This window comes from Danio aesculapii, chromosome 8, assembly GCF_903798145.1.
Source record: "Danio aesculapii chromosome 8, fDanAes4.1, whole genome shotgun sequence".
Taxonomy (NCBI): domain Eukaryota; kingdom Metazoa; phylum Chordata; class Actinopteri; order Cypriniformes; family Danionidae; genus Danio; species Danio aesculapii.
Window position 1 is genome coordinate 10,491,266 of NC_079442.1, and position 13,493 is coordinate 10,504,758.

Sequence of the window (13,493 nt, forward strand, 5' to 3'; positions counted from 1 at the left end):
GCAATACATTGTGTGTGTCAATACAAATATATTAGCTTTTCTTTCCATTATTCAATAACATTGTGAAAGCAATTAAACTGTGCACAACAAAACGCAGACAGCTTCTTCACTTCCCAACGACAAAAAGAAGACGAGGTGAGTTAATGATGGAATTCAAGTGAAAAGAATCAGCACTGGCATCTTCAAGAGTCATTATTATAGCTCTGACATGATTTAAACACAAGGTGACGCCATCTTATATCTTTTTCAACTTGTACAAGTGTTCATAAGAAATTTATTTATTTATTTAATTTTTTTTAGGTATAAACAAATAAGATTTATGGTTAACCCTTGTGTATTGCTCAAATATACTACCCTTTTGTTATGTTGGTGGCTGTTTTTGCCCCATTGGCTTGCATTATAATGACATTATTTTATTGCAAAGTTATGACATCATATAAGCATCTATTCTTGATTGTTTTCCCTGTTTGGAAGAGGTAAAAATAGTAATTTTTACTATTGATCATCGATTGGCTTCATTAACCCTTTATATAGGCCTGCGTAAATAAGATTCTGCCATTTATATGGAGAATAACTGCAATTTATAATGTGCATGCATAAGTACACTTACAATGTTAACTATGTTCTGAGAGGTGAGCCGCTTATTTTGATTTCCTCAGGCAAATCAAGATGATGGCACAAAGGTTTCTGTAACACTTTCTCTCTCTCTCTAATTGATAATTAAATTTTTAGACAGTGCATATAAATGCCATAAACTAAGTTATTTGTTACACTGCAAGTAATGATCAATAGTAAAAAAAAAATACAAATTGAACCTCTTCCTAACAAGGAAAACCACAAATATCACAGAATGCATGATTACAGTGCATCCGAAAAGTATCATACTTTTTCCACATTTTTTTTATGTTAAAGCCTTATTCCAAATGGATTAATTCATTTATTTCCTCAATTCTACACACAATACCACATAATAACAATGTGAAAAAAAGATTATTTTGAAATTACTGCAAATTTATTTAAAAAAAAAAATAAATAAATAAATAAAATCACATATACATAAGTATTCACAGCCTTTGCTTAATACTTTGTTGATGCACCTTTGGCAGCAATTACAGCCTCAAGTCTTTTTGAATGATGCCACAAGCTTGGCACACCCGTCTTTGGGAATTTTTACCCATTCCTATTTGCAGTACCTCTCAAGCTCTATCAGGTTGGATATTAAGCAACAGTGTGCAGCCATTTTCAGATCTCTCCAGAGATGTTCAATAGGATTTAGAACTGGGCTCTGGCTGGGCCACTCAAGGACATTCACCAAGTTGTTGTGAAGCCACTCCATTGATATTTTGGCGGTGTGCTTTGGGTCATTGTCCTGCTGGAAGATGAACCGTTGTCCCAGTCTGAGGTCAAGAGCACTCTGAAGCAGGTTTTCATTCAGGATGTCTCTGTACATTGCTCCAATCCTTTCCCTCTATCCAGACTAGTCTTCTAGTTCCTGCTGCTAAAAAAAACATCCCCACAGCATGATGCTGCCACCACCATGCTTCACTGTAGGGATGGTATTAGCCTGATGATGAGCGGTGCCTGGTGTTCTTCAAACATAGCACCTGGCATTCACTCCAAAGAGTTCAATTTTAGTCTCATCAGACCAGAGAATTTAGTTTCTTATGATATGAGATTCCTTCAGATGCCTTTTGGTGGATTCCAGGTGGGGAGTGGCCATTCAACTTATTTTACCACAGGTGAACTCCAATTAAGCTGCTGAAGCATCTCAAGAATGATCAGCGGAAACAGAATGTACCTCAATTTAGAGCTTCACAGCAAAGGCTGTGAATTCTTATGTACATGTGATTTTTCAGGTTTTTTATTTTAATAAATTTGCAACAATTTCAAAAAATATATTTTCACATTGTCATTATGGCATAATGTGTATAAAATTGAGGAAATAAATGAATTTAATCCAATTTGGAATAAGGCTGGAACATAAAAAATGTGGAAAAAGTGAAGCTTGAATACTTTCCGGATGCACTGTATATGGTGTCATGGCTTTGCAATAAAAAAATGTAATTATAATGGAAGTCAATAGGGCACCGAAAATCATTCCATTTACTGACACACAGAGAAAGTTATGGCCAAATTAAGTCTCAAAATCACCCCAGAGTGGATGAAAACATCCACAACAGCACAAATTAGGGGTAAAACAAGAAAAACTGAAATTTAATTGAAGAAACATTCTCTGAAATGTTGCACTGTACCAATTTTGCTCCTCAGTTTTTTTAATATGGTTTAGATATTATTATTATTACTAGATGAAATACGTCAGAAGTTTTTTTGTGCTCTATGAATGATATGCAAAACATGTTTGTCTGACCAAGCCTAATCCTGAATTTTCAATATTATTTCAGATATGAATAGCCTATACTGTGAATTTCAAATCATTTATAAGGTATCAAAAACCATGCTTAATCTAATTTGGGTGAAACTCATAGCAAAGAAGCACACCGTAACTGACTTTAAACAGGTCAGGAGACATACAAACAACACTTCCTTAACACTTTCCTGGTCCTTAAGCACAAAATAATGTTGCTTGCTGCTTCTTTCACACTAAATGTGAACCTAAAGACAGAGATTAAATAGAGTCCCCTGCACTAAGTACTTACAGACACTTGATGATTGAACAGACTGAGATTGTGTTTAGACTGTGATATAGCAGTCAGCTAAGCAAACAAAACAAATAAATGAAAACTGTGATGAATGTTTTAAAAAAGATGGTTTAACCATATCTTACATCCAGATCTTCAGGCTATGTAGTGTTCATAGTTGTTACAAATCTGAAACCAAAATGAAAGTAAACTTTACATAAATGTTAAAACTGGAAAAAGTCATCTTAGAATGTGTCAGTATTGTTGTGACAGAAAATATATAAATAAATATAAGGATCCTCAAAGAACAATGCATTGTGGATTTATCACAAATACATACACATGAGTGGTCATACTGTCACAAACCCATCTGTGTTTAGCTTCTGAGTTTATTCTAAAAGAATAAAGGAACAAGGTGTGCACATGCTTAGTGGAGGACGTGAAGGAGGGATATTTTTTAAGTACAGAATTTACAGTGTGGGACAGTAGTTCTGTGTATAGTGGACAGCAACAGTATAGATAGACTTTATTTTGCATTGAGCAGTGGTTGAGCATGTGGTGTCAGTGAATAAGAATTTGCTAGAAAAAGTTGGTGAAAGCTCTTAAACTGGTGCCACATAGTTGCCAGGGAATGTTCCAAAAGCATCGGTCCTTTCAGACGTACCTGACAGGAACAGTAAATAAAAAATGATTAGGCCAAAAAAAGCTACTACTTTGCTTCAACACAAAAACGACTCAAACAATGTAAAGGCAAATGTTGGAAGGAACTGATGCTGTAATTATAGAATAACCCAATAGAGGGCAGTACAGTGTTTTTACTGAGACAGTCTGCTTAATATCTTTCAAATTACATCTTTTGGAGGGTGATCAGGGCCTTCAGAAAAATTACACAACAGAAACATTTAAATACCATAGCCATTCAGAAGCTGCACTGCACTCCCGATGAAATAGACAGATTTATAATCTAGCTAATAAATAATAATCCCTAGTAACATTATTAGAAGTGTATATGGAGTCACTGATAGTCAGTGCAGTTCTGAATGTTATACGATATGCAAGATATCTTTGTTTTGGTCTCTTTATCCCATCCACTGCCACCTTACCCAATTATATTTTTACACCCTGGGTTGCCCCTTGCTGGAAAACACAGCATATTTCATTTCAGCAAACTCTGGAGGACAGCAGTAGCCTCCAAAATGAGTCGCAGATTTATAAAAAAGTTATAATAATAAGATGTTAATATCCACTTGAGGGGATTTTAAGAAGCACAAGTATAAATATTACAAACATAAACATGGCTGAGGAGGTTACATTGTAACACTGGGTCCCCAACAACACGCGACACATAAGATTCTAGCAACAAGTAATTGTAACATTTATATTACCAGCCATTTAGAAGCACAGAATAGTGCATTGCACTCCAATAAAATAAGACTTACACTCACTGGACATTTTATTAGGTACACCTTACTAGTACCAGGCTGGACCACTTTTTGCTTTCAGAATTGCCTTAATCCTTCGTGACTGATTCAACAAGGTACTGAAAATATACCTCAAATAATTTTTCCATATTGTCATGATAGCATCACAGAGTTGCTGCACATTTGTCCGCTGCACATCCATGATGCGAATCTCCCGTTCCACCACTTCCCAAAGGTGCTCTATTGAATTGAGATCTGGTGACTGTGGAGGCCATTCGAGTACAGTGAACTCATTGTCATGTTCAAGAATCCAGTCTGAGATCATTCATGCTTTGACATGGTGCGTTATCCTGCTGGAAGTAGCCATCAGAAGAAGGGTACACTGTGGTCATAAAGGGATGGACATGGTCAGCAACAATACTCAGGTAGGCTGTGGTGTTGACACAATGCTCAATTGGTACTAATGGGCACAAAGTGTGCCAAGAAAATATCTTCCACACCATTACACCACCAGTAGCCTGAACTGTAGATACAAGGCAGGATGGACCCATGCTTTTATGATGTTGATGCCAAATTCTGACCCTACCATCCGAATGTCGCAGCAGTTTCCAATCATCTGTCATCCAACTTTGGAGAGCCTGTGTGAATTGTTGCCTTAGTTTCCTGTTCTTAGCTGACAGGAGTGGCACCTGGTGTGGCCTTCTGCTGCTTTAGCCCATCCCCCTCAAGGTTTGAAATGTTGTGTATTCAGAGATGCTGTGCATACCTCTGATGTAACAGAAAGGCAACATTAACTCAAATAGCCACTATCAACTCGAACCAGTCTGGCAATTCTCCTCTGACCTCTGGCATCAACAAGGCGTTTTCGCCCAAAGAACTACCGCTCACTGGTTATTCCCTTTTTCTCAGACCATTCTCTGTAAACCCTAGAAATGGTTGTGCATGAAAATCCCGGTAGATCAGCAGTTTCTGAAATACTCAGACCAGCCCATCTGGCACCAACAACCATGCCAAGTTTAAGGTCACATAAATCAACTTTCTTCCCCATTCTGATGCTCGGTTTGAACTGCAGAAGATCATCCTGACCATGTCTACATGCCTAAATGCAATGAGTTGCTGCCATGTGATTGGCTGATTAGAAATTTGCATTAACGAGCAGTTGGACTGGTGTATCTAATAAAGCGGCCAGTGAGTGTATAATCTTACTATAATCAAACTTACATGTGTAGCATTTAGCACTGAATAAAAGCACAACAGTACCTGAGGTGATCATTGTCATAGAGAAATTAAAAGGCATTAGAAATTGAAACCATTTTTAAAACAGAAATTCCAGGTGACGGTTTAGACAAAAACTGGACACAGTGTCAAGTGTTTCGAAGCACTGCACCAAAGCATGATCTGGAACACCCAGGTCACATGGCTAAAGTGATTCGAAGCACCTATGTCATGTGACTAAAGCAATTCAAAGTATTGAACATTTCAGAAGCGTTTCGAGACCTGGTGAATCTGCGTTTGATTGACAGGGTAGGAAAAAATTTCATGTAGCCTGGAGTACCATGCATGTACACAGAGAAACTGTTCTACAAATGTCCGGTGTTCGAATCCTGACTTGTACAAATCCTCAGAAATTGTGACTTGAGGTATTTTAATAATGTTAATTTTTAATGACCAAAACAAGACATATTTGTCAAAGTGTTTAGTCGGATGTCAGACCAATAATAATACAAAACACGTTACAAGAATAGAGTATTTAAAAACTAATGTCAGTAACTGCATCACCCTAGATTTGAACCCATTAACTCTGCATGCTAGCCAGGAACTCACCACTCCAATAAACCACTTGAAACCTCAACTCTACAACGGGAGTTATAATTCCTCAATTTGCGTAATTGTTTCTTTGCTGGAGTTGTTCCAGAGCAATACATAAAAAAATGACCACTGTGTCTGTCACTGACAGGTTTCAAAATGTTTCAAAGCTTTAACACATTTGCTTTGACTGTTTCAGTGTTTCATGAAGCCTTGTTCTCCCCTCCACTAACAAAAAACCCTTTTAATCGTGAAAAATATTGCTTTTATTGCATGTCATCGCTTGTAGCTAAGATACGGTGTATGCTCAATAGTCAGCCAAGCTCGTTTTTGTTGGTGTCATCAATCTGGCCACCTGCGTTTGCTTAGAGTCATCAGAGGGGCGGGATGAAAAAGTGTTTTGATATTGAAGAGCAATACATAGTTCAACCACTGGGTGTCAATCTTACGTTGTCAAAAATGTTCATAATTACCTACAAACCAGCCATCATCACACTTCTCTAAGACCTGAACGATGTCTCCTTCTCTCAATTCCAGCTCGTCTCTATTCTGGGGTTTATAGTTGTAAACTGCTTTATACCTGAATGCAAACAAAATAAAGCCATTCCAAATGAGGCAAAATTATAAATAAATACAACATAGCTGGATTAAACCTAAATATCTGCTTTGTACGGTTTTAAAAAGGACAATTCCTTCAAAAAAATGGACAGTGTCATGTTTTACTCTGCTTCTTGTCAAGTACTCACGGTTGTCGCAAATGACCCATGTTCACAGAAGACTGGGATGTGGAAGAAATCACAGTGTTGGGATGTGAAGATTGTGTCCTGGCCGCACCCTACAAATAAGTTAACAATGTTTGTTTCTTCCTTTTCCCCCCAAAACTATTATACCAAATGGCTTCATTATTGTATGTTGTTACTAGTGTACAGATTGTATAGCGTATTATCTCACCGTTTATGCATTGTTTAATAGAAATTCTGACTTTTGTGGGAACTATGATACTTTTTTTTCAAGATTCCTTGATGAATAATAATTCAGCGTTTATTTGACATTGAATTTGTAATGATGCTACTGTTAGTTTACATCAATGTAATATATTTTTGGGGATTAAAATGTATTTTGTTTAAAAAAACATAATTATCCAAACTTTAAATAGACATGTGACACAATGCTAAATATTTGGTCCCACCTTTTCCTTTATACCTGTGAACTTACATGATCAGTATACAGTATGTGTAAGTAGCATGTAACCACAGTGTGTGTAAACATTAGTACATAATGTATTATCTACATGTGTAAAAATGATGCAACTACTCGCATATAATAACTGAGTATTATATGTTAGTACAAATGTGTAACAGGAGTTCAGGAAGTAGCTTTTTGTAAGTTTTTTTTTTTTTTCGTTTCCACAAGCAGACTTGTGGAAATTATGATGTTAAAATTAATTTGGTACACAAAGCCTCACAGTGCATTATATACAGTATTTTCTAGCTGTTGAGTGAACATGGGTTGTACATTAATTATGGTGGTGATTTGTGTAATTGATTCAACATAGGCTCATTCTGAAAACGTACCCCTATATACATTTCTGGAGATCTTGAATTATGTAGGAACGGATGACTGCATTTTGTCTTTAAAGTGAACACTACGGGGCAGTATGATGGCGTTTCTTTTTCGTGTTTACCAGCTGACCGCTTACATCTGTGTGGACAGCTTTTCTGCTTTTACTAGTTTGAGTGGCGTTGACTGATGAAAGGGTTTGAGTCCACCGAAGAATGGTTCCAGAAATCAGGTGAGACAAAAGCCCCAACCCCCCCTTCCCCCCAAAAAAAGTAAGTAAATAGCAGGGTGAGAACGTGGTAAAATCTGAAAACTTGGTAAAAATCAGGTTGCCGCGAGGGCTTTTCTTTTCCTGAAATGCCTTTTTAAACACTGTTGGTAGGGTTTACTGAAGTGGGTGGGTGCTGGTCAATCAGTGCTTTTTAAAACACTATCGGTTGGGTTTAGGGATGAGGTGGGTGGGGGTAATTGGTCAGTCGGTCAGACACTTGACAGTGGCCTCTGGTGGATTCACGTGAGAAAAGCAGGCGCGAATGGCACTCGTGAGAGAAATTTGAGATCTCAAAATAAAACAAAAAACCTTTCACAGCCTCGGGTGTATTCGCAAAAACAAAGTCTGCAAAAAAAAAAAAAACGTAGCTCCTGGGACGTATTTGGCATTCTTCAGAAATGTATTTAGGGGTATGTAATTAGAATGAGCTAATCAATGAATTGATTGAATGCACTTCAGAATGTCCATTATGGTTTCGGACACCACTAGAACTGTGCATTATTCAAAGAAAATAGGGTGATTTCAGATACAGTTTGTGTTTTAGCTGGCCTATACTTAAACAAAACACCAACTAAACCATTTTCATAATTTTCACAGGTCAGTGATGCCAGAGTAGCTCGCCTATACAGAAACAAAAGCAGCATTTAACCAAGTTAAACAAACTAACAAAAATGAACCAAAGCAGAGTTTTCGGAATTTTCTAAATGCTTCATATTCAAGGGTCAAAAATACTGCAGTAGTGAGGACAGCAAACATAAGCATAACAAAGCTAATGCAATTTAAAACAAAAACACGTGTAAAAAGTCCTTAAGTTTTAAAATATATTTTACATTTTGTTGAGTAAAATAAGCATTATTTAAGTTATATATAATTTAATAAGCATTGTTTACTTGTTTTTTCTTTCATTGCAGTCCTACCTAATGAGAAATAGTCTCTGTATAATAAACATAAACAAGCTTTGGTTTCTGAGAGTTAAATACAAAGTTTAATATAGTTAATAAATTACCATGAAATTAACAGTTGCAGTGAAATTAACATGATAATTTCGAATGTACTTCCCACTTACATTGTGAAATGTTACAAGTAACAACACAATTGCACTTTATAATATGTGAAGAGTTCATGTTAAGTATACTGTTAATGATGTGTTACGCAGAGAAATGTGTACCATACAAGTGGACATTAGTATTTTTAGGGTACACTTTTGTTTCTTTAAAAGGTTCCATTTTGTACCTTTAAGGTACAATTTTAGACCTTACCAGGCTTTTTACAGAATACGGTTTCCTTTTATTATAGCAAAACACTGACTATTTTAGATGTACTTACTGCATAATCTACAGCAAGTGTTAACAGTGTACTATGAGGTCCACATTTGTACTTTTTCGGTTTTAATATGTACTTTTAAGGACATGTTAGGAACAAAAATGTAACTTTTGAAAAGCTATCACCATAGTGACAGAATTTGTACCTTTATTTCTGAGCGTGCATTTTGTTCTGTGAACAGTTCCTCATCAGTTAGATCAGATTATGCTTTGCATATTACACAGTAATCAGTGATCATTTTGCACTTTATTTTAACTGGACAGTTCCTGTTCCAGTTACTTTCTGATGTGAAAAGTGAAGTTTCCAATGTCCCTTTAGACATTTGTACTTTTAAATACTATTCAGTAGGTTTTTAAATGAGTTAAAACAATATTACATGTGTAGATACTATAAACTAATGTGAGCGTACACTGTAGTGCATCTAGTTAACATGTAAGGTCACAGGGAAAAGGGAACGCAACAACAATATGAAAAACAAGAACCAATTTTGGAGAAATATAAATGCAATAGAAAATAAAAGTAAATATAAAACAGTTAAAGACTTTTGATATAGAGTATGTGGCTGTAGAAAAAATTACAAAGTATAAAAATATAAAAGGGCTATCTGTACAAACAGAAACATAAAAGACGTGTATCCTACAGTATATACTGTAGGTGCTTTGTTAAGCCCACTCACCTATATAAAGTACATAAGAACTGCATAAAATGAACAAAAATTTTAATGCTGTCTGATTGATAAAGCTTAAGAAATGTAATGTCAAACCTGTGTGATGTATGGACTGACATGCTTGGCTGGCAATCCTGGGCCCTGTAGGGATTGGAGCACATGACTGGAGGGTGACACAGGTGACCTGCTGTCTGTTTCCGGTGTATTGTGAAGGTGCATCAATCCTGTCCGTTTGCTCGTAGGTGAGGTGGATGAAGTGGTGCAAGGCGAGAACAGGAAGTGGTTTGTAGGCTGTTTGGGAGAGGTGGCCTGTGCATGTGACAGAGGGGAGCGTGATTGGCTGAGGAGTTTGTGACGTGAAAGCTGGGGTTCAGGGGAGCGTGACAAGGGAGACAGAGGGGAATGCTGTGGCCGGCCAGGACTAAGAGGCTCAGGAGTGGGAGATGATGGAAAATCGTCACTGCTTTTAGTGCGGGGCATTTTGTTGACCTGGACGTAGCTGATAGGAAAGATTCCACTGCGGGTGGTGCCAGCAATACGACCCTCCAGCCAATGATCATCAACACGCCTGGTGATGGAGATCACCTCGCCCTTAGACACAGACCACGAACAAAACAGAGAGAAAAAAAAGGCTGCTTAAGTTATTTGGTTAAAACATTACAGCTTGCTACAAAGTTTTCTGGAATGCTTAATTCTGTTTGGTAATCAAAGCATATTTGTGTATCATTTATGGTAAATTATTGATTCAGTATCAATACCAATATGGGGATTTACAGGTCTAATAATGACATCATTAATGATGGATCAAACCCTGCAGGCACAGGACGTTAACATAACGTCATATTGATGTGGTAGCACCTTGTTCCCCAGCGTCACAGGGATGTTGGATTTTGTTTGGAAATTAATACATAATTTTACAGTATGTGAAAATGATCACTTCAACATCCATCAATAAGGATTTATTAAGCAATAAGGACCACATAAGCATATTATGTATATGCTCATACTGTATGCATGAGCACGTAACCTTGCTATAACCTCAGCTCTCTTCGTTTCTCAAAAAAGAAATCTGGAATCAATTCCGCTGAATCAAAAACAATACCATTAGTTTTAAACATCCTGTTAGTGTCATATCACATTTCTCCCCCTCTCGTCTCTTCATCTCTTAATTAACATTTTACAAAAAAAATGTGAATTTAATAATTAATTACACTAAAAGTAATAATAAAAAGGAAATCTAAATTTCATCCTGTCTAATCATTTTAAGTAGTAAGATAATGTGCAGCTGTATCCCTGAAGAGGATATGGATGTTACATTAACCTTTGTTTTATTATGTGCTACTTGTAGGGTGTAGGGCTTAATTTTTATGGCACCTTTCTGAAGGACAGTTCTACGGGCAGGTCGGCATTGAAGGTGAACAAGGCTGCGGCCTCTCCGTACTCTAAAACCTGGATGGTGGGAGACTTTATTGGAGTGGGCTTCTCTGTTGGAGGAATAATCTGGAACGACAAGAAATAAAGGAGGATAAAGGACAAAAAGAAGATATAAAAGGCTTCTGTTTGTATACACTCGAACATACCTCCACATAGCTAGTGGGAAATATTCCCACTCTCCCGTGATGCTCTCCTTCATACCAGTTGGCATCAATCTGCCGGTGTATGTACACCACATCACCTTTTTGTATGGTCAACTCCCTATGAACGAAAGGTCAAAGATAAAAAATTATGGGTATTAAATATCCATTGTGGTAATATAAGTATTGCTTGTATTGTTTTTTAATTATAAATTAGCATTTCATTTATTTGCATTCATTTTAATCAGAATTTCTTATATCCTCTCTATTCAGATGTCATTTCTAAATATATTTATGAACAGTCAAATTTCCAATGTGTCTTGTTTCAACTTACTTTGGTGACTGTGCTTGGAAATTAAATTTGGCTCGGGCTGCTTTCCTCTGTGTAGAGACACATGCTTTGTCATTTTGTCAGCTACTTTCCATGTAATGTAAAAAAAAAAAAAAATATATATATATATATATATATATATATATATATATATATATATATATACCTTCCGGTCTTCTTTTTTAGGTGGAAAATCCATCTTTGAAGATATGTGATCTGCAGAGGCAAGAAAAGCAAGATGAGATTTTGGCCTATACTGTACCTCAATATTAATAGCAGATGTGTGTCTGGTGCCAACTTCGGCTGCAATTATTGGTTGTTTCTTCAGCTCTGGGCACATTTACTGTACTGTACATCCTAGGTTGAAGGATTTGCTGGTCATGTGAAGGGTCTTTTTTTTAATTAACTGATTAAACACTATCTAGAACTCCTTGTATCTGGATACCTTACTGTCATGTGCACATGTGTAATCCCCACATTTGAGGAATTTTAATGAGGTGTTTCACAGGGAGGTTTTACAGGATGACTTTGAACAGTTATGTCTTTAATGTCAGTAGATATAATCTGGAATAACGTTACAACACCACTAAAATGTTTGGGGTCAATAAGCAGACTTGAGAGATACTATGTTTTTTATAGGTGGGCCGCATTGTTGGCTTGAAACTTAACAGCCACTGCTGTGATTGGATAATAGTTCTGCATAGTTAACTTCAGACAACTCAGACAAATTATTATATTTCGGTAATTGTTGTGAAAACGTCCAATATAGATTGACAAACGAATTGAATCACCTATACTTGAGTCTGATCCCAAATTTCAAAACCATGAACCCACTGTAAAAAAAAAAAATCTGTTTTTTAATAGTTTCCGTATTTTGTGTTTTTTTTTATTTACAGTTGTGAATTCCATTATAGGATAAGGATCCTTGCTCTGTTAACTTTTCTTATATATTGTGATATTGTTTAAGAAATAATATATAGAGAACTATTCAATTCAATTCATGTTTATTTACAGTATATAGCGCTTTTACAATGCAGATTGTGTCAAATCAGCTTAACATAGATGTAGTACATTGAAATTGTCAGTCCAGTTTTCAGAGTTCAGTTCAGCTCAGTGTGGTTTCAATTTGACAGCTGAAACCCCAAACACTGATGGGCAAATCCATCGATGCACAGCTCCACAAGTCCCAAAACAAGCAAGCCAGAGGCGACAGTACCAAGGAACAAACTTCATCAATTGACGAAGTGAAGGAAAAAAAAAAAAAAACCTCAAGAGAAACCAGACTCTGTCAGGCACGACAGAACTAAAGCTTGTAAAATAACACAAAAACGGACTGGAAGCTTATTACCAGGTTTTTGCAGCATAATATACAACACCAACCCAGGCAATATATCATTATCATTTCAAACTATTAAAAAGGTTTATAAAAAAGTCACTTTTTTCAAACACTTTTAGACAAAGTTTTTGGAAAAAGACTCAAGTAAAATAAAACATGAAATACAAAATACGACAAAACTGTCAATTTACATATATTTTTTACAGTGCATTACATCCCCAAACATTAAAGATGCTGCAGCCCAGGTTTTACATTAAACAGATATTTGACATTTTTTTCAGGTATAACAGAAATACCTGAAAACTGTTCATTATTTTGACAGTTTGCAGTGTGATTCACTCTCACGGTGGTTTTGTTTTAGCTTTTACAGTAAAAAAAAAAAAAAAAAAAAAAAAAAAAGCTCAGTTCCAACTCTCATTATATGCTTATTAGTGACAATGTGTTCAAAGAAACTGAGGTGGGTTGTTTTGAAAGACTTTAAATTGTACTTAATTAACTAAAGTATACTAATTTTAAAAAAGCCAATATAATAGTTTTAATTTATTGTCAGAAACAAAATATTCAG

General features: G+C 36.1%; 1 protein-coding gene across 2 annotated transcripts in view; it reads right to left on the bottom strand.

Moving 5' to 3' along the window:
- Positions 1-3,010: 3,010 nt before the first annotated feature.
- Positions 3,011-13,493, bottom strand: part of sorbs3 (sorbin and SH3 domain containing 3) — an 83,764-nt gene continuing 73,281 nt past the window's right edge. For both annotated transcript variants that reach the window (XM_056463156.1, XM_056463155.1), the window contains exons 14-21: positions 11,759-11,808; positions 11,596-11,642; positions 11,268-11,382; positions 11,062-11,187; positions 9,784-10,278; positions 6,613-6,701; positions 6,340-6,446; positions 3,011-3,303 (exon numbers count right to left, since the gene is read on the bottom strand). In XM_056463156.1, the coding sequence (XP_056319131.1) occupies positions 3,242-3,303; positions 6,340-6,446; positions 6,613-6,701; positions 9,784-10,278; positions 11,062-11,187; positions 11,268-11,382; positions 11,596-11,642; positions 11,759-11,808 (1,091 nt within the window). In that variant the 3' untranslated portion in view covers positions 3,011-3,241. The remainder of the gene's footprint in view (positions 3,304-6,339; positions 6,447-6,612; positions 6,702-9,783; positions 10,279-11,061; positions 11,188-11,267; positions 11,383-11,595; positions 11,643-11,758; positions 11,809-13,493) is intronic.